We start from the raw sequence: 21,387 nt of genomic DNA on the forward strand, positions 1-21,387 counted from the left end.
GTCTTGAGAGGACTCTGGATGAATCGTGTGCACTTTTGACAAGGAACTGAGAGACTACTGATAGTTTCTATTATTAATTTACTTTGCAGAAATGCCTCTTTTTGCTGATGGCAAAGGCCAGCTCGGTGATGGAGATGCCCAGAGCCCTTCCAGCTCTCTCTGGTGGGGATGAAGATGTGGGAGCTCCAAAATAACAGCACCCTGTGGACATCACTGCGTTTTTCCATATGGATTTTGCATCGGGGTAATTTTATTTTGGTGGGGGGAGCAGCTGAATTGTGATGTTGGGGTCCCCCCCATCATCCCAATTGGGGACTGAGATCTGAAAAACTTTTAAGACAACAAGGTTCATGATGGGTCTAGAAAATGTATTGAAAATGGCTGAGCTGGGTTTGTTTACTCTGGAGGATGCTCAAGAGCCCTTTATCATTTTCTTCAACTCCCTGAAAGGATGTTGCAGTGAGGAGGGGATTGGTCTTGGAAATAGCCTTAAGCCGACACATGGGTGATTCAGATTAGATATTAGAAAAATTCTTTTCATTGTCCGTGTGGTCAGGCACTGGAATAGGTACCCAGGGAGGCGACAGAGTCACCATCCCTGGAGGTGTTGGAAGAGGCATCCACATCTGGGCGGTGTTTTCGTGGTACTGCTGCGCTGACGGTCGGACTGGATCATCCTGAATGTCCCTTCTAACACCGATGAGTCTAAAATTTTTAGGTTTTGTGACTCCAAGACCCGATCCGGTCCCCAGCAGCCCGGCGGGATAACGGGGAAGATGGCGCCCGCCGTGTCCCCTCAGCGCGGCGGGGGAAGGGGGGGGGGCGTCACCGCCTCGGGCCCGCCCCGCCCGCCCGCGCTCCCTCCCTCACGCCCCGCCGCCATCTTGCCCGCGGAGCACCGGAGGGGCTGAGCTCCGCCGCCGCCTCTGCCTCTCCCCCTCCTTCCCCTCCGGCCGGGCCGCCTTCTCCCGGGGCCGGGGGGCCGGAGCCGGCAGGTAAGGCATTCAGAGAGGGGCACTCCCGCCCGCTCAGCGCAGTTCAGCCGGCTGTGTGAGGGCAGGACATCCCCCTTCCCCACACGGGGTTCCGATGCCTGAGGGATGGGCTGTGTCCTCCCCTCAGGGGATGGAGACCCTCTGCTGGGCGGCCCCTTTCCGGGGTTGCTCGGGCTGCCCGCGTGTCCCACAGGTGAGGGGCAGCGGCGTGCGGCTGCCGCGTGCCCGGGCCGCTCTCGGGGCTGGGGATGGGATCCTCGGGGACCACAGGGCCTGTGTAACCCACCTGGAGCTTCTGAAGAGCTGGTAGGGCCCTGTGGGCTGCAAGGCTCTCTTAGCCCAGGAGGATCGGTGAGTGTGGAGGGACGGGAAAATTCCTTATGGAGAGATGGGTGAGAGCGTGCAGATTTCCTCCATCCCATTCCTTAGTGCCATGGTTATCCCATCCAGTTATTCCTGCCTCTGTTGCTTTCTGTGTGGACATGCTCAGTTCATGGAGACATAAAGCCATGTGTGCCCGGGAATTGTTGTGCTCGTCATGATGTGTCTGTGTAATTGTGTGCAGCCCAAGAGGAAAGGCAGGAGTTTGTGCTGCAGCCTGTTCTGTGGTGCTTGTGTTCAATTTTAGAACAGTAATTCTGGTCCCATGTACCCCTGTGGAGTCATGTCTTTGCACATCTAATAAAGTTTTGTGAGCTTGCATTCATCACAACACCTGTTTGAAGGTTGATATATCCATATTACTCTAGAAATGCAACTTCCCTGCCCACCCACACCACAGCCCACTTGTACCTGCTGAAGTTCATCCACAAGAAAGTCCTTGACCTGTAATAACATGAAGAAAAATGTTCACTGTTGCTTGTAAATACATCAGTATATTGTGTGAAGTGCACCCTCAGCAATAGTTGGGATCCAACAACTCATATTTTCAAATCTGTGATGGCTCCTCATTTCCCTAATCTATGGAACAAAGAAGACACACATTTGGATTAAAAACGCCTTCTGAACGCTCTATGGATGCTTTTAGTAACATGGAAAGTTTCTTCCACGCTGTTCCCATCCAGGCACACAAGCAGGGCGCTCTCAGGTGATTTTCTGAGTCCTAAAAGCATTTGAGGTCTGTGCCTGCTCTGCTGGAGCTGAGATGGATCTTGAACACCATCATCAATATTTGATGAGTGATGGCCATTAGTTGACAGCTGGGAGCTGCAGAGAGTGAGGTACAGCAGAGCAGAGAAACACCAGCTAAGAACTGGGATTTTTTTTGGTGTTTAATTTGAGAGGGATACCGGTCTTGCTTTGGGGATGTAGGGGCCCCTCTGGTTTTTATATTCAGACATTCTGGGGGCTGAAGTTGTGGCTGTTTGTGCTCTCTCTGTGCGCAGTTTGGAAGTTCTGATGACAGGCAGGTTTTTATTCACGGCAGTTGAGCAGAGCTCAGCCCTGGCACCAACAGATTTGTTGTTAGGAAGTTCCTGACTTGACTTTGGCTCTTCACAAGAGTGAGTCGGGTTCCTCTGACAGTTGAACTGAGCCAGACTGTCTGGTTGTAAAGGAGGTGTGAAGGAGTTTCATTGCAGACCTAGCCAGCTGTTCCTGTAAATACAAAACTCTTTTGGTTGTTGTTTTGGAGTGCTTGATACATCATCAGCTTTTTCTAACCAGTTACATGTGACTATTAGATAATTCTGTTTCTCAGCAGGGAGATGTTTACCAGGAAAGGAGTTACTGATTCAGCTGTAATTTCTGTTTGCTTTGGTTTAAATTGTGCCACTCATATTTCATATTTCCAGTCTCCTACGTAATGCTGAAATGGATGATAAAGGATTGGATTATTTATGCCGCAGAAGTGAAGTGCAGCAGGATTTTGAGTTGAATTCAATCTGTCCAGAGCTGCTGGTCAATGGGATCTCTTTTTCCTTTTATTTAACCAAAATTTTATAGTAGAAGTAACAATGAAAATGTGATTTACAAAGAATAATAAAAAGATGGAATCTCATCAGATCCTTGGTGAGATTAGTGGTTTGTGCCTTTATTTCAAACAAAAAACAAATGATACTGATTTCCTCCTGATATTTTTCTCCTGTTTTCACAGGAGGAATATTGCTTTCAAAGAATGACAACAGCTGCTTCAGCAAGTGGATTTACTGTGCAAGAGGTCATTATTTACAGCTGCCAGCTTTATTGAATTCTTCCTTACATTTCATCCTTATTTGTAAGTTTATGAGTTACTGCAAAATAATGAAAAGAGGCTCAGCTGTGGAAATAGACTCTTCTAGCCAGGACCCAAGAGCTCTTTTTAGTTCCCTTCTACCCCTGACTGTCACTTTGGAAAAATCCATAAACGTTGCTCAGTTCTGGAAAATGAACTGGACAATATGATGGAAAAAAAGTGTCAGTTACTGGATGATAGCCTGAGGAAAACAGTTAAAAAGGAAAAAAAAAAGTGGTAAATGTTGCTAGAAGGTTGTCTTGGGGGATCTTTGGAGAGCTGTAGGGAATCTATTAAACTGGGATAACAGATTTTGAGGATGCTGGAATATCCAGGGTTCTGGGAGATTACACTTTCTAAACAGAAAAAGTATATCTTGTTTTGTTTTTTAACAAATTTATTTAAACGACCTCTGATCTCTTTCAGTCTTGTAGAAGCGGCAAAACAACTTAGGGTTGATGTTTTGTGTGCCATCAACTGAAATTGGGGCCATCATGAATATCACCAAGGGTGGGCTGGTGCTGTTCTCAGCTAATTCCAATTCCTCCTGCATGGAGCTGTCCAAGAGGATTGCTGAGTAAGTAAAGCCTGCAGGGAATCTTGTGATCTTGGGGTTCTCCTGGTGGGATTTGTTTTACTGGACACTTGATTTCCCTGTTTAAGGGAAGTTACATGGGAAAATTGCCTCTATTTGCAGGAATATGGAGTGTGCTCTATGGGAGAGTGGATTTCAGCAGCTCAATAAGAGAGAGAAAAATTTGTGTTTGAATTGTCCCGTGGCAGGTTGTGATTGGCTGCAGCATTTTAATTAATGTTTGCATAGTGTGAAGTCATGGCACCAATTTTTATTCCTTGTAGTGAGGTATTTTTAGGCTGGAAAGGAAAACTACATTCCTTCTGCTCTCTATATATTTTGGATGGGAACATTGCTTTAGCTTAGATCCATGAATAGCTTCAGCAGAACTTTTAGAACTTAAGTACATTTTTACTTTGCTAATTAGGATGTGTAGCATTACTGGGAATATTAGGATGGATTTCTTCCAGAGGCTTGTTTGCCCAAATTTAGTGTGATAGGAGGAGAAAGAGGAGTCTGAAGGAACTCAGGTTATGTGTGGGAGGAATTTGTGTGCAGAGCATACTCTGCTCTCATCTTTGTGATGATGAGGTGTAGCTAATGCTGACAAGGAATAAATACAGCAGATAATATTTTATTCTTCCATTATCCATAAAATAATGCTTGCTACTCTTTCCTCTTTACTCTCCATTGAGAAGAATGATTTAAAAGCAATATTTTAAAGTGTTGTGCACATACATGTTGCCACGTGTGTGTGTGTATATGTATAAATATATATGCAAGAAATATATTAAAAATTACAAAATGTTACATGATTTAGTATTCAGCATTTTTTCCCTCCTGCTTGTTCTGAGCTTGACTGGAAAATAAATTTAGTGGAGTCTGCAGTGCAGCTTTTGGAAATTGTGAGTGTTTTATAAAGAGATGTTCACTGCAATTACTGGTTTTATGGTTTGGAATTTTCTTTCCTTGGTTTTCTCCCAGGGAATGCAGCCTTTTCAGTAACTGTTGCATTCTATGGGATTTACATTTGATTAGCCCTTCTTCTCCCCTTATTGACTTCTGCCTTTTTTCTGTCCCCACAGGCGCCTGGGAGTTGAGATGGGGAAGGTTCAGGTTTATCAAGAGCCAAACAGAGGTGAGCATTTAATTAACAAAACTGGAAATTACCTGACACTGATTTGAATGTATTGGTTGCCCTTTTCTTAGACTCTAAAAAGAATTTTGCTCTTGCAAATATTGCATTTTTCTCTTCTTGGCAGAAACACGAGTGCAGATTCAGGAGTCTGTGAGAGGAAAGGATGTGTTTATCATCCAAACAGTTTCAAAGTGAGTAACTGCCTAAAGACCCTGTGCTGGCATTTGATGTGGAATGCTTCTGGTTTTCATTTTTATCACCTTTCATGTTTGTGATGCAGTGTAATAAGCTAAGATTAACTAGACAGAGGTTTTTCTTTGTGGAGGGTATTTGTTACTGGTTTTGTTGGGTTTTTTATATGTACACAAAGACAACTTTGGCATAAAGAAACTTCTGTGATTTTAATTTTTAGTGACTCTGTGAGTAAAACTTTCCCCCTGGTCTCTGCATTCCTTCCCTAAGTGTATTCTCTTGCTTGTGTCATTCTCTTTAAACTCTTTTCTTCCCAGCTCTGTCTCTAGCACCATCACAAAGTTAAGATGTAGGAGGAATGTTTCCTGAACAATGTGTCCTGTGATTCAGAAATTCTTCAATTTTATGTGAAAAGAACTTCCCAAATGCTAAGACTGTTTTTTTTTTTTTTTAATGGTGGCAGAAATGTAGATCTTAGTTGATGACCAGATCTCTAAAAATACTGTGGTGAGTGCAGGATTTTTATGCACCAGCTACAGAAGCAGATGTTTCTCTTTGCAGGGATGTGAATACCACGATCATGGAGCTCCTGATCATGGTGTATGCCTGCAAAACCTCCTGTGCCAAAAGCATTATTGGAGTGATTCCTTACTTCCCCTACAGCAAACAGTGCAAGATGAGGAAAAGGGGCTCCATTGTCTCCAAATTGCTGGCCTCGATGATGTGCAAAGCTGGTAAGAATGTGGCTGAATAATCACAGCAAGGGGGTCTCCTGCTGTCAGCTTCCAGGTTTAGAGAGATCTGTACACAAATTTGGAGTCTGTATAAAAATAACTGCCAAGCTTTTCATGTGTTCAAAACCTATGTAAAAAGGAGAATGTGATTAGAAATGTTTGCAAATGATGAGTTCATAAAAAACCCGAATTTGATACAACCATTTTACACTGAGTTGTAGTGAGCTGGCAAAATGAGACTGCTGGGCTGAGCTGCTTTGGGCTGTGGTACCCACCTCTCATAATGTCATCCTTTGCCTTTCTTGCAGTGTGGAACAGTTGTGCCTTGTCATTTCTGTCTTGTTTTTCACTTGTTGGATGAATGCACTTTGTCCTTTACATCTGAGACCATGTGGGAGAATGAGATTATTCATTTTCACAGCCTTCAACACATTTTCTGCTTCTTTCCTTTCACTCCCATCCCTGGGAGAAAGCAGGCAGTTCTAACAAACTGTGTGATCTGGGTTGTTATTTTGAGAGAAGTGGTTTTTGATTAGGAGCTTGGCCCATTTTTCAGGAGTTCAGAACTAATGAGAGTGCCAGGGTCTCGCTGTGACCCAGGACAAATCAGTGCTTCCATTTTGTCCCATGGCCAGTGGAGAAGGATCTTTCCTGCCTCAGTGTGGCACTGCAGAGTCAGTTTTGTGCAGAGTTCTGAGGTTCTTTTAAAAAAGTCACTGTAGAAGCCACAAAACACATTAATGCCAGTGTGCTTAAAAGGGACTAAAATTAATTTATTATGTACTTGCACTTGGTGTTCTCATGCAGTTCAGAGATTTTCTGCACAAACTTGCAGTGAAATTTAGGAAAATAAAGTCTCCCTTCTCTCTTTTCTTGATGTGCTTCTCTGTATGTCTTCTTGTTTCATTTTAAAGGACTAACTCATCTTATTACCATGGATCTACATCAGAAGGAAATTCAGGGTTTCTTCAATATTCCAGTTGATAACTTGAGAGCATCCCCATTTTTACTGCAGTACATCCAAGAAGAGGTGAGGAAGGCCTGTTATTACAGTTGGTTTTTTTCATTCTTTTTTTGTCATGTCTCAGGACATTTGAAACAAATCCTTCTGAAAAGATTTACTCTTCAAACTGAATTTTAAAGGGGGAAGGGTCATGTTGGGGCAGGGAGTGGTGTTGGGAGCTGTTGGTTCTTCTCTTCCCCATGTTTAAGTTTTGCTTTCCTGAAGAGCTGATGTTTTCTTACCCATGCAGCAATGCTAATTTTTTTCTTAGATATATTCCCCTAACACTAAAAAAAACAAATAGGATTTTTTTTCCCCTTTATGTCCTCTTCCTTTCCTATTTCCAGTTTCTTGACATTTATAGGATGGGCTGTTTGTGTGGGTATAAATTTAAATTACATAATAAGAAACACTTTGGAAGTTGTAAACCATGAGGGAGCCTATTGATTGTGCTCTGCAAGTCAGGCTGGTGGGTGGAAATCTCACCCACTGTTTGTTCAGACTGCATGTCTTGACTTGAGGAGCTTAACTTGGGATGTTCTGCACCTCCATTTCTCCATTTTATTTTTATAAGGGTTTGGAGAAGTGCTGCTGGTGGCTTCCCCCATACAAAATGTGCAGATGATAATTGTTGGTATAGATGCACATTAAGCCTCTGACTAATGGCAATTTGGAATAAAGCAAGTGCTTTCTTCCTGGTGAGAGAAAAGCTTTAGTTCACTCTTGCTTTTGAATCCAAGCAATTTCTCTTTATAGAGGTAGGAATGCCTCAATTTAAAAACAAAACACACCCCACCCCACCCCCTTAAAAACCCTAACCAACATGATTTTGTTATGACAGTATTAAAATCTGTTTGGGGAATCAGTTACCATTTGAATTCCTCATTATCATTTCATTTGGTAATAGAGCCGAAGAGGATGGCAGAACAAAACTCAGGCTCTGACTTTGCCAGTGATTCATATTGTGTTCCAGGACAGAAGTATTGCACTGTCTAACTTTGAAAAAGAACAAAAAAGGAAAACCAAATACACAGACACAAAAGTTTTGCCTTTGTGTGTTCTTTAAAGTGTGGTTTATGGTCAGTAACAAGATCATGGTCCTGATTTGATCTGGAAATACATTTTGATTCCTGAATTGTTACAGCTTTGAGTCTGACACAGCTGTGCAGTCTAACAAATGACCATTTGAAAAGATCTGAAATATGTGTAGAAAAGTTTTAAAAGATCCTTTCAGTTATTCATCCCTCTGCTCATCCATGAGGGGATTTTCTAAAACCAAAGAATGGATCTGATCACATGGGGTCTGTACTGGCAGGTTCCTTCACCAGCCAGATCATTCATGGTATCTGTGCTTAAACCTTTGATCTGTTACTGTTCAGGGGGAATTCAGTATTGATCTCAAGTTCCTGTTGGCCACAGCTTGCTGGGTATCCTGTGCTGGGAATGCCAGAGCTTTGCAAGCTGTGGGAATCATGATGGGATGTCCTGAGAGCACAAAATGGAGTCAAGCTTGATAAAAATGAAAGCCACCTATAAAACATTTCACTGAAAGTTAGGAGGATGAGGGCTTGTTGGAAATGCATGCCTAGATGTGAAGAGAATCACTTGCTGTTCTGGGATGAAGCCAGTCCAATCAGTGAAATTCCTGTGACATGACAGTAGCTGGGTGTTCTCTGTGTGCTTGGCAAATGTTGGACACTTTGTGGCTTCTCTTTCCTTTGCTCAGGTGTTAATCCCAGAGTGACATAGCCCTTTGTTACGTGGACTGGTTGACACCTCAGTGTCTTTGGAATGACATTTCTGGCTTTCAGACTTCATTTTTGAAGAGCTGAGAACAAATTTGGTAATTTGGCAGGGCAAAAATGAGGCAATGGTGTCTGAAGTAGATCAAAGCCTTTATTATGTCGAGTGACAGGTCCTGCCTTGTCCGTGCCTTCCATCATGTTAATCTTTGTAGCCTCTTGTATAACTCAGAGTTTGTAAAGGACAGAACATGCTGAATTCCCAGTTCATAGGTGGAGTTACTAACATTGTGGATTATTAGTGTTGCCTGACGTCCCCAGAAAAATTCTGTTGGTTGAGCCCTTGCCCAAACTCAGAACTTTTTTCCCCATGCCCATTTCAGGTAAAGATTTTGGAAATAATCAGCCAGTGCAGTTTGTATGTTGTGGATAAAATTGTGGAGGAACTTGCTTTGCCTGTATTTGCATTGTGTGCTCTGGAGTGGGTATTTGAAATCTGCCAAGGAGAGCTGCATGACAGGGTGTCACCCCCACAAATCTGGGGAGCCCAGCCCTAACAGATCAATCTGCAGGTATTTAGTGAAGAGTCTTCCATCCCTTAACACTGGGATTCTGAGGACTGGAGCTGCTCTGTAGGACTTTGCTTGGCTCAGGACTGTGGCTTTTGGATAGAAGGACAGACAGGTTCTCTTGGAGCTGCTTTCCACAGACATGGATCAGCCCAGGGCAGCACAGTGAAGGAAAAGGCTGAGTTTGCAGGGAGTGGGGTAAAATGAGATAGCAGAGGAGTGCAGTTGTAGTTGCTGTTGGAAAGGAGAACTGGAAGTTACAAACCACATGAATCTGGAGTCACTGTTGCAGGGAAAATGGAGATGAGGATAAGAAACTTTGGAGAGATGGGGACTAAATATTGGTTAAACGGGGATCAGTATGAGAATGGGGCAGGGGCAGCAAACTCAGACTGTGCTTGTGGAGCCTGACTGAAGCACCTGTCAGACACGAGGGGGAAACCCAGACTTGCTGCCTCATCCCTCTGGTGCTGTCAGCATTTGCAGCAGCATCTCCTCGTGCTCACCAGTGTGGGAGGGTTTGCAGCACTGTGACACTGCCTCCAGGAGCAGGGAAGTTTCATCCCTTCTGATGGTCCACAGAAAAAGTCAGGATGATGTGATGGAGAGCTGTGACTTCTCTTGGGGTACTCTATAAGATAATAGGAAGTTGTAAAATGCTGGTTTTTAGTGATTAAAGACAATTTAGGTTGAACAGGAAACTTTAATTGTGATGGTTTCCTGTTTCTTTTAACACTTGTGGGTGTAACCCTGATGTACTAAAGCAGTTACTTTTCAGTTGTCTGTACTAAATGGGGTTTATAAAAGTTTGAAGTTAATATCTGAATTTCCTAAATACATGTTTGTACTGAGCTGTCAACCCTGATCATGTACCATGGATTCTTGAGGTTGCTTTCTTAGGTAAAATGTTCAATGCTTAAAATTCTTCTGGCAGAATGAAGTTCTCTGATTCTTGCTGAGTTTAAATTTGTCTAAAGATGTGGACATTGCTATCTGTTATTTACTACAGATACCAGACTACAGGAATGCTGTAATTGTGGCCAAATCTCCTGCATCTGCAAAGAGGTGGGTAAGATCTGCTCTCTTGCCTTAGAGCAGGAAATCTCTGTTGGGATTTTGTTCTTGGGATCAAGTGAAGGACAAATTCCCAATAATTAGAAGATGCAGCCTTCACACCCCTCACAATTCTCCTCTGTCAGCTGTGTAGTTTTTACATCATTGCTGTAATCATAATGAATCTAAGGAAAGTAAAAAAAAAAATAAAAAAGGATGCAGTAAATCAGTGTATTGCTGATGATTAAGAAGATTTTTAATAATGTTATATTTGTGTGCATTTACTTTATAAATCTCCTGCTGTAAATGAGGAAAAATGGCTGGAAGTGTAATGCCATTAATCCAGATGAGATTCTTAATGTGGGCTGATCAGATCCTAAACACAGATGGTGGAACTGGGTTTGCTGTTTGGGATGATTGTCATTGTGAAGTCTTTGGGGTTGAATGGGTGTTCTTAATCCATGAAGCTTTTTGGTTGACTGTTCCTAAACTCTGGATTTGCAGTGCTGTCAGCACTGGATGATGGTTTAAGAGATGCTGTGTTTGCTGTGGTGACAAACCAAGAGTTTGTTGAAAAGATATTTAGACTTCCATGCCAATGAAGTGTGGCACTCTGTGTTTTCCTTATTTCCTGTAACAAATCACCTTTTGTCATCTTTTTCTCTTTTTCTTTTTTTTTTTTTTTGTGATTTATTTTACACTTGTTTCTTTTCCATTTCTTTTCCATGGTGTCAGTATTGCCTCTTGGGTGGAGGCAAGTATTTGTTGCAGCATTTTAATGCTCATCCAATAATTGTCAATGCCAGCAAATAGACAGATGAGTTGCACATCAAGCAGTGATTGTGGAGGAGAGGATCCCAGAGCTGTGTTGTTTAGCTTATTCACATGAGTATTTATGGACAATATTTGAAGAGTTATATTGTATTGGGAGAGGGATAATTGGATGTTTCAGCTTAATCCAAGCTGAAAACAATCTAGGAAAATAATTTGGATGAATGCCTGCTTGTGAAAAAGAACCCTTGCATGGTGAAGTTCAGAATGTCTCTGTGGTTTCTGAGCTCACTGGAAAATTAATAAATCATTTGGCTGTTACTTTGAACTTTATTCACTTTAATACTGCATTTTAAGGTAATTAATATGGCTTTATTGATAGGATTATTCCTTCTAAGTCATAACTTATTGTTTGTAATAATAATTACCTGTAATTAACTACTTGCAAAAGTATTATAACAGTATGATAACCACAGGGTGGAAGATCATTCATTTTTAATTAACTGAATATCACGATGGGCTAATTATTCTCTGGACTTTGGATTGTTTGGATAGTGAAATAAGGCTTAAGGACAGAGGAGGTGATTCAGGCCCAGGTGCTGATGTTAGAGCAGAGTGAATCACTCTGGATGTGCTGGGCTTGCACCACAGGAGCTTGGATGGGTGGCTCAGGCAGGATCCCAAACCTTGGGTGTGCAAGGCAGGGTGGGATGGATGAGCTAATTTGTATTTGCTGCTTCCACTATCTGGGATGCAAATTCCTGTTTTCCTGACTCTCTGCTTTTCCCACTCCCCCAACCAATCTTACACTTTACAGAAATTTCTAATTTTAGTTGAAGAAATACTGCAGTGTGAAGGAACTTCATGGCAGCTAATTAAAAAAATCCAAGCTGTTCAACTCCAAGTGTGGTTTGTCAGGCAGAATGATCATCTGGATCTCCTTTTCCATAGGGTAGCTCAGGTTATGTGTCAGCAGGTCAGGGATATTGTCTTTATTTAGTACTAAATAAATGGGTGTTTTCTCTTTTTAGATGAGTGTTTTTTCCCTATTAAATGTAGACAATCCTGATATCAAGGTTACTGTTGGATGTGTCCTGCTAAAGCATGGCATCCCAAGGATGCTGAGGGCTGGGAAGTGTTATTTTGGCTGTTGGTCAAAGCAGAGGGGAGCAGTCAGCATTTTGTGATGTGCAGCATTTATCCTGCTTTAAACCCATGTGGGCACTTTGAAGTTATTCTGACTTTACCAAACCTGATAAAACCAAGATAAACCGAGGGACAACCAATCTCTTCCATGAATCCTCCTAAAATTTTAAGATCATTTGATACTTCCCTTTGAAACATTAGAAATTAAATGAAAATATCTTAGGATAGGTGAATTATTTTAAATTTCCCCTTTCCCTGGGTTCTTTTAACCCTCCCCTGCAGGGCACAGTCGTTTGCTGAGCGCTTGCGGTTGGGGATCGCCGTGATCCACGGGGAAGCTCAGGATGCCGAGTCTGACATGGTGGATGGGCGGCACTCCCCTCCTACAGCCAAATATGTAGCTGCTATCCACCCCAGCCTGGAGATCCCCAGTAAGTAAGTGTGTGTGGGGAAGTGTTTCCTGGTGGTTTTGTGGGTTTAGGGATTGGGTATGGCAGGGATGGTCTAAAAGGACAGAGAAAAAAAATCGTCTTTCTTCATGAGGAGAAGATGATTCCTTCTTGATTGAGTGTGGATGTGACCTACAGGGCACTTGTGTTTGCAAGCCACTCTGTGCTGAAATTAAGAGTTAATTGAATTGGTAAAGAATTCAGGTATAAAGGAATATAGTTAATATTTTAATTAAGCTTAAAAAGTTATTTATGTATTTGAATCCTGCTGGTTTTCTCAGTAATGCTGTTGAAATAGTTGCTGCTTCAGCTGACCCATTAGACATTTCCACAGTTCAAATAAACTATATAAACTTCCTCTTTTCTTTCTCCTTTCTACCCCTCTAAAAACATTTGCCATTGATCAGTGCTGATTCCCAAGGAAAAGCCACCCATCACAGTTGTTGGAGATGTGGGAGGAAGAATAGCTATCATTGTGGTAAGTGAGCTGCCATCAGTTCTCATAAATCACATTAAACATGTTAAAGGTGCAGAAAAATTGTGTATCAGCCACTCAGCTCTGGTTGCTGATAGGATGGGGCAGCACTGAGATGACAAGGCTGGCTGGGAGCTCTGAAGGGATCCACTCTGAAAGCAGCACTGGCACTTTTTCCATGAGCAGAGCTGGTGAAATTCTGTTCACTGCTCACCTGGAGGGGTTCAGGTGCTCCACAGCAGGGGAGAATCACCCTGTTCTGTTCCTGCTGGTGAGTTTAGAAATGCCAGTGAAGCTGAGGTGATGGATGTGGGCTTGTTGGAACAAGTCTGGAGTCTGACCAAGATGATCAGAGGGATGGAGGAGAGGCTGAGAGAACTGGGTTTGTTCAGCCTGGAAAAGAGAAGGATCTGGAGTGACCTAATTGTGGCTTTCCAGTAGCTGAGGAGAGGCTGCAAGAAAGATGGAGAGAGATTATTTGTAAGGGCCTGCAGTGACAGGACAAGGGGGACTTCAGACTGGCAGGGGAGTAGGGTTAGGTTGGGTAGAAGGAAGAAATTTTTCCCTCTAAGGGCAGCTGTGACTGCCCTATCCCTGGAAGCATTCAAGGCCAGGCTGTGTGGAACTCTGATCAACCAGATCTAAAGGAAAGTGTCCCTGGAATGAGATGATCTTTGAGGTCCCTTCCAACCCAGGCCATTCTGTGATTCCCTGATTTCTCCAAAGCAGAGTGTCATCTCTGGGTTTGAGGGGAAAAGAGCAATATTTGGATAGTTTGGGGTTTGCTGTCAGTCAGATGTGCTGTGTTGGTCTGTCTGATGTGGTGAACCCTCTGGGATTTTGGCAGGATGACATCATAGATGATGTTGACACCTTTCTGGCTGCAGCTGAGACCCTGAAGGAGAGAGGGGCCTACAAGATCTTTGTCATGGCCACCCATGGGCTGCTGTCCTCAGACGCTCCCCGGCTGATCGAGGAGTCTGCCATCGATGAAGTGAGTGCAGCTGAGCTCTCATCAAGTGATTTGGGGCTTTTCTAAGCAAGCAGTTTCCTCCTCATTTAATTACTGACATGTGTTGGCATTAAGGATTTAGATGGGAGGTTCCTGGTTCAGGCTTGCTTTCTATGGAATCATGTGGTGGAATGTTAGCATCCACATGTCTCTAAACTGTAGCAGTGGGAAATGTGGGAGGTGGTATCAGCACACCTTTCCCTTCAGTGGGTGGGATATTTTTGTACCTCCTCTGGGGCTGTGTGGCAGAATCAATGAATGAAAGGAAGGAGGGACAGTGCCATTAGTATCCATGGAAACAACACATGGTTCTTCCTGAGACTGGGACCCTGACAATAATATAAAATGTTATTTTGTCAGCCAGGGTGGTTTTGTGGGATCTGTAAAATTCCCTTTCACTCTTCCACTATAAAAAGTGGAAAACATAACAGAGCTACATCTTCCTGACCATTTCTTCTTCCTGTAGGTGGTGGTTACAAACACAATTCCACATGAAATACAAAAACTTCAGTGCCCTAAAATCAAGACTGTGGATATCAGCATGATCCTGTCAGAAGCCATTCGCAGGATCCATAATGGGGAGTCCATGTCCTACCTTTTCAGGAATATAGGAGTGGATGATTAAAGCTTCTTCCTCTAAATAAACACCCGGGCCAAACTGGAAGCAGAGAACGAGCTGTGAAGCATCGTGCTTACCTTAATATTTCCATTGAGCCACTTCTTGTTTTCTCTTGGTTTAAGTATCAAGGTAGAACAGTTTTTAAGACCTTTTTTTTTTTGGTTTTTTCCCTTTGCAGATTTTTTTTTTGTGGGGGGGGGTTGGTGGGAATAAAAGTTTTACAAAAAACTGTTGCTTTTAGGTTAGTTGCACTATACACGATGGAAAAATCCCACAAAACACTTGAGGCAAGAATTTGGCTTCTAAATTAAGCATTCCTTTTCCAAAGCTGCTTGCTACAAGTGCTTTAAAATGATAACAAAATGAAGTGACTGTATGATATTTGCATTTTAAAAGCCAAAAAGGTTGTACTGTTGTATGCAGTTCAGTGATTTTGTAGGAGTGCTTTTATAGAAAAGCGTATGGAATATGCGCCTGTATTTATTTTCTGCGACAAAGAATAAAGACTTGTTTTGTGTGAGCTTTCTAAAAATGTTCATGTGCTGCTCCTTTGTCTGAGCAACAGGGGCTTGCTCAGACAATGGCACAGATTCCCAGAGAAGCTGTGGCTGCTCCTGCATCCCTGGAATTGTCCAAGGCCAGGTTGGATGGGTCTTGGAGCAACCTGGGATTGTGGTTTGGGAACGAGATGATCCTTCCCAACCCAAACCATTCTGTGATTCTTTGACTTGGGAATATTGTATGGAGTTTAGGATTCAGCTGGTCAAATCCAAATCAGCTCATCACAGGTAAACTGGGGGGATTTTTTTGAGGTTTCTTGCCTGCCCTGAATGCGTGGATGAAGTAAAAACCACAGCACAGTGCAGAGCTGAACTTGTCCAGGTTTGTTTTCCCAACCTCCCTGGGCAGGTGTGGGTGGAATGGCCGGCTGGCTGCCAGGCAGCTCCCAGTCCTGGAGACTCCCAAGTTCCTCACCTGTTGCAGAGAAAACAGTGGTGGAATTGATGAGCATTTAAAGGTTGCTTGGTTTAATCTTTCCATCGTGTCCTACAGATGAGTCTAAAGCTTTTGGCGTGTTCAGAAGTGAAAATTAACCTTTGTTGACACGGTTTCTATGTTGGAGACAAACTTCCAAGGACTTTGGAGGCTTCATTGACTTTAAAGGATAAAACCAGGTGCTTTCCTTCATGTTAATGGATACAGCAGGCTGGCTTATTGACACGTGTGGGTACTTTGGATGTGTTAATGCAGGTCAGATTCCAGCTGAGCACTGAGGGGGAAGGTCGGCTCCTCTCATGGATGTGCAGAGCTGCTCCCGGTGCTGCTGCGGCTCCTTCAAAGAGGAGAAATGCTGCCCTGCCTCAGTGATGGCCATAGCAACTGCACCCTGTTTATTTTATCAGTGAGACCTTGTGGAAGTGTGCTGCCACTTGGGAATGAGCCAGACAAGCACCCAGCACAGCAAACTGATGGAATTCTAAGGTGTTTTCTGTGCCTATCTCATGTTGGCCTTTAGAGAAATTGCTATGTCTTCCTCTCTTAGCTCCCTGCCAGGAGGATGCAGCCAGGTGAGGGTTGGTCTTTTCTCACAGGTAACAAGTGACAGAGCAAAAGGAAACAATCTCAAGTTGCACCAGGAGAGGTTAGGTTGGATATTAGGAAAAATACCATGGAAAAGGTGGTCAAGCATTGGCACAGGCTGCCCAGAGCAGAGGTGGAATCACCAGGGATTTGAAAGCAGTGTAGATGTGGTTCAGTGGTGCTGAGTTAATGGTTGGACTCAGTGATCTCAGAGGAATTTTCCAGGCCAGATGATTCCATGGTTCTGTGATCTTTTCTGTGGGGGTCTCTCCTGGTCAGCCCTTGCTGCCATGCCAGGCTCCACCTCAGGCATTCACCCAGCTCCTGTTTGATCTTTGCTTTAAAACTCAGAAAACCCCCAACTTTGCCTGGCTTCATGCAGTGCAATTTTGCTGTTGATGAGAGCTCAGGAATTGGGGAACAAACTGCATCCATGAGGCTGCAGTGCTGGTTCTTTGGCTGTTGGAGTGCTGGAAAGGGAGGGAAGCACGAGGGGCAGCACTCAGACATTTTTCAACCCTGCACATTTGCAAAATCAAACAGTTCTGGCTCCCTGAGGATTGGAGAGGGGTGGGAAGCAGTGGAGGCCAGGCTGCCCACCCAGGCACCTTTGGAAGCACAATTCCTGCTGTTGGGCTGTTTAGTGATAAATGGCCTTGTGCTGCTGTGTTCCTGATTCTGTGACTGTGATGCTGAGGATGAAGAAGGAGGCAGAGGAATGAAGGAGCTCAATTCCACTGCTGGATTTGTTACCCCCTCACAGCAGTTCAGCATTGCTGACCTTGTTGTTGTACTGGTTTATTTTTCCTTAAACATTGGCATGGGAATATGGGTAAGAGTCTTTTGTTTCTTTCTGCTTGCTTGTTTGAATAGGTTTTTTTTTTTTTTTTCCAGGCTTTTCTGTGTTGAATATTTGGAAGCTTCTATTATTTTCTTTTTCACTTGTGTATTTTTTATGTTGGGCTGTGTGGAGCCAGACTGGGAGAGCTGGGAGTGTTCACATGGATAAAAGAGGTCTGGGGGTACCTTGAAGCCCCTTCCAGTGTCTAAAGGGGCTCCAGGAGAGTGGAGAGGAACTTTGGACATGAACCTGGAGTTACAGGACAAGGGGAAATGGCTTCTCACTGACAGAGGGCAGGGTTAGATGGGATATTGGGAGCAAATTCTTGCCTGTGAGGGTGGTGAGGTCCTGGAATAGGTTTCCTAAAGAAGCTGTGATTATCCTGGAAGTGTCCAAGGCCAGGTTGGATGGGGCTTGGAGCAACCTGGGATAGTGGGAGGGGTTTGGAACAAGATAACCTTAAAGATCCCTTCCAATCCAAACCATTCTGTGACTTGCTGTGTTTTGTAAAAATCTTCTGCCCCTTTCACCCCCTATGGAAATGCTCCCATAACCTGGGAGCAAGGTGGAATTAACCACAGAATGAACCAATTAACCCCTTTCCCCCAGCCTGTCTGCTGGGTGTGAGCAGCTCTGCCCCTATTACAGGGTGTTGAGCCAAATGCCCTGATAGCAGCCCTGATAACAGAAACAACCAAGCAGCTTCAGATAAAGACTCTCCAATTGCATTTATTCTGCCTTGCAGAAAAACCCTGGCCAAAGCTGTGTCCTATTAACCAACCTGTCTGCTGGGGATGGAACATCCTCCCTGCTTCTCCTTTTCCAGGTGCTTCCTTTGCCATTCATGCTCCAGGTACCTGGGGTGCAGCCACCATTTCGTGTAATTAAGCTCGAGTTGCAGAGCTCCCATTAATTATCGAGTCTCCTGTCTCTTGGCTTCTTGTCTGGGAGACTTGGGTCCTAGTGACTTGTCTGGGTTTTTAGTGAAAGGGTGCTCTGTGCTGTTCTTTCCTCCTCCCAGTCTTCCTGCAGGGTGAACAGAACTGTCAGTGACCATTTCCTTGCTGGGACAGACATGGCCTGGTGGCCAGTGAGTAAAGACAGTCCCTCTTGTGACACCCTGGGCACAGGGACATCAGCACCACTGCCACACTGAATTCCTTCCTTTCTCCACTGCTTTCCACCTCCTCCTGCCAGAATTTATGTCCTTGGAGCTGTTTCTCCCTTCTCATTGCACAGAGGGTGCTGGAGTTTGTTGGGTCTTTCCACAGGCTGCTCTGAGCTTGGGGAGGGATCCATGGAGCCAAACATCCACCTCCACCATTCCTGCATGCTCCTGCTGACTCCAGCAAACTGTATTTCTGTTTTCCACCTCTTATTTCTGTCAAACTGGCTGTTGGTCCTTCCCGTGTCTGGCACAGGGCCACCTCCAGCAGAGTTTGTGGCCCCTGTGGCAAACAGAGCAATGTGTGGCTCCTGAAGACAAAAAAGTCAATCCCAAACCCAGCAGGGATGTCCAGGTAAGCTGGCTTGTGGGAGCATCACGTTCAGCTACCTGAATTTTATATATCAAGAGATTTTCTTGCTGAATACACACACATCCCTCATCCCACTTTTAGAAGTGCCCTGTTGCTCCAGTTCAAAACTAATTTTTTCCACCTCCTTTTCCTGAGTTATCCCCTGTGGGGGAGGAGCACAGCTGGTGCAGCTGGCACAGCAGCCGTGGGAGCACCTGCAGCTCCTGCTCTGCTCCTGCTCCTGTTCCTGGCCAGCAGAGAAGGCTCCGGGCTCTTCCTCAGCGCTGCGGGGGAATCGCTGTCGCCGGCTTCGAGTGGAATGTGAGAAATGTGTGCTGTGATTAACACAATGAGTTCTGTCGCAGCAGATGGGCCATTTCACAGTCTCGAAAGGTTTGGGAGGAGCCGCGCAGGGGGTAATTAACACAGCCCTGCTAACTCAGCTTCTCCAGTGTCCTGCGGTGAGGATGGAGTCAGCTCCACGTGCTCAGGGAAAAGGGCGTTTTGGAGCCGAGTTCCTAATCCAGCCCCTGCAGATCATTACAGGGGTGAACAGGTCACTCATTCCCTGCTTCCAAAGTCCTTGGGTCCTGCAGAAAAATAAAAAAAACCCATAAAGGCATTTGGGTTTTGTGGTGCTCAAGGACTTGGTGGGAAGTGTCCAGTCAGGAGCTGAAGGGCTGAGGGAAACAGATTCCTGCTGCCAGGGTGTCTCCACCATGTCCCCATACCCAAAAGGGTATCAAAGGTATCTGAAGCCATTTGTGGGTGTAAAATGTGCCCTTGAGGTGAACCAGGGCTGGAGCAGAGACAGGGTCTAGGTCTGCAGTCAGCACTGAGCTGCAGCAGTATCCATGTTCTCCTCTGTCTCTCCTCCTCCCTCACAGGCAGCTTGTGCTCTGGCATGGCCTGGATGTTTGTGCCTGTCTCAGTCTCATCTGGGGTAGGTGCAGCTGCCCTGAGCCTGTTGTGGGGAGTGTGGCCTTGGGCAGGTCCTCCACTCCCAGGAATCCTGTGGGACTCCAAGTTCTGCTCTGCTCTCTGTCCCCTTTGCCCTCCCAGGACCATCCCAGGACAGTGGGGCCTGGCAGGGCAGTGATGGCTCTCCCTCCCTGGCAGATTGCCACAATTGCTCAGTATCTCCAGTGGAGGTTTGGAGGGGAGAGGATCCAGATCTACCTCTCACTCCTGCTCTCCATCTTCACCAAAATCTCAGCGAGTAACCCTGCCTTCAACTCTGTGACCAATCCAGGATTTATTTCCATTATCAGAAGGTTATTTTTGTGTTCAGACCTTGTACAGCCAAACTGGGGAAGAGCACTGTAGGATGCTCCAGGATGAAGTGGGACCAAAAGTGGGAATTTGTGACATGCCATGAGTTCAGACAGACCCAGCAGTGATGGTCCTTTCCAGGGAGCCCCAGTGGATGTGTGGCTGTGTCAGCATTGCCAAACTTGCCTTGTGGCAGAGGTTGTGGGTGAAATGTGCTCAGAGGTTGGGCTGCATTGCCTGGGTTTCTCCAGTCTCTGGCAGGGATGCTTTCCAGCATTCCCAAAGGACCTGGGACAGCCAGGGACTGAACTGGGAGTGTATTAATTCCTTTGGGGCTCATGGGTTATCTGAGAAAAGGAAGCCTTGCTGCAGCTACAAGATATTCAAGCCTGTACAGTGCCTGGAAATCAGGCACTTTTCCACAGGGATGTTTTCCCCTATTTTAACCTCATTCACAACTCCCTGTGTGCAGCCTCTGCTCAGCTGGTAACCATGGGAAGAGTTTATCCGAGGTAAAACAGCTCAAGAGCCTGTGATACCAGGTCTAGGGCAAGCAGGAGAGAGCCTGGCACAGACAGCCCTGGGGGGCTGGAGACAGCGAGACAGAGATCAAGAGCAAGCAGCTCTGAAAAGCTGGAGAGAAAACCTGCCTGAGGGAGTGATCCTGCTCTGATGGAGCAGGTGGATCTGACCTGGGCTCTGCTGGGGCTAAAAGAAATGTGCTTTTGGAGGTGTCTGGCTGCAAGAAAAGTGCTTTTGCAGCAGCAGGGGCTGAGGCAGGAGGGCACTGCTGGCACCCACATCGAGGTGCTCAGAATCTGTCCCTGTGGTCACCAGCTCCAGTGTCTGTTCATCACTCCCTGCATGGCCTTTCTGCAGTCCCAGGCCCTGGGCTGAGCTGTGGGGGATCCTCTGGCTGTCCCTCTGAGGGATGTGGAGGATGGAGCAGCCCAGAGCAGGGCTCTCTGTGCACATCCATCAGTGCTCCAAGCAAAGGGAGAGGCTGGATCTGCCTGGGACAGAGCCCAGGCCTGTCCTGAGCTGCTCTCTGACCCTGTGCTCTGGCTTTAACAGGCAGCTTGCAGGGGCATGGCAGCCCTTTCCACAACCTCGGGGCTTCCAGAGTGGCAGAGGTGGCACTGGTGACTCTGTTGCTGCAGCTGTGCCCTCTATTTTCCCCCCACAAAACCATGCTCTGTGCTACTGGAGGGCATTCTTCCATAAAACTAATATTCTTTATATCCCAGTCTTAAATGGTGTTGGAAATGGTGTTGGTGACTTTTGGAGCATGAGTTCAGTTTGCACATTTGGACAGTGACACTTGGATTAATCCCTGATTTCCCTGATATCCAGTAAACTCTTGAAGCTCACTCCCCTCATGTGTCACATCTCCTTCCTGCTCCCAGCAAAGATCCAGGAGGAGCTCAAGGGACATGCTGGATATGCATGTCTGTGGTCCCTGGTTCTGTGATCTGGGGGCTTCTCACAGATC

At 45.1% G+C, this 21,387-nt stretch overlaps 1 protein-coding gene across 2 annotated transcripts; it reads left to right on the forward strand.

Annotated features, from left to right (window-relative positions):
• The first annotated feature begins 871 nt into the window (after window positions 1-871).
• Window positions 872-15,216, forward strand: PRPSAP2 (phosphoribosyl pyrophosphate synthetase associated protein 2). Of its 2 annotated transcripts, none has more exons than XM_033074392.1 (12): window positions 872-995; window positions 3,091-3,210; window positions 3,634-3,784; window positions 4,867-4,919; window positions 5,044-5,110; window positions 5,673-5,845; window positions 6,760-6,875; window positions 10,169-10,224; window positions 12,412-12,560; window positions 12,986-13,056; window positions 13,901-14,047; window positions 14,532-15,216. In XM_033074392.1, exons 3-12 carry the CDS (start codon window positions 3,666-3,668, stop codon window positions 14,688-14,690), a joined length of 1,110 nt encoding a protein of 369 aa, XP_032930283.1. In that variant the 5' UTR covers window positions 872-995; window positions 3,091-3,210; window positions 3,634-3,665; the 3' UTR covers window positions 14,691-15,216. The 2 variants fall into 2 exon arrangements, with proteins under 2 accessions (XP_032930283.1, XP_032930284.1); XM_033074393.1 differs by having other exon boundaries at window positions 3,091-3,153.
• The last annotated feature ends 6,171 nt before the right edge of the window (window positions 15,217-21,387 follow it).

This window comes from Catharus ustulatus, chromosome 16, assembly GCF_009819885.2.
Source record: "Catharus ustulatus isolate bCatUst1 chromosome 16, bCatUst1.pri.v2, whole genome shotgun sequence".
In the NCBI taxonomy this organism is placed as follows: domain Eukaryota; kingdom Metazoa; phylum Chordata; class Aves; order Passeriformes; family Turdidae; genus Catharus; species Catharus ustulatus.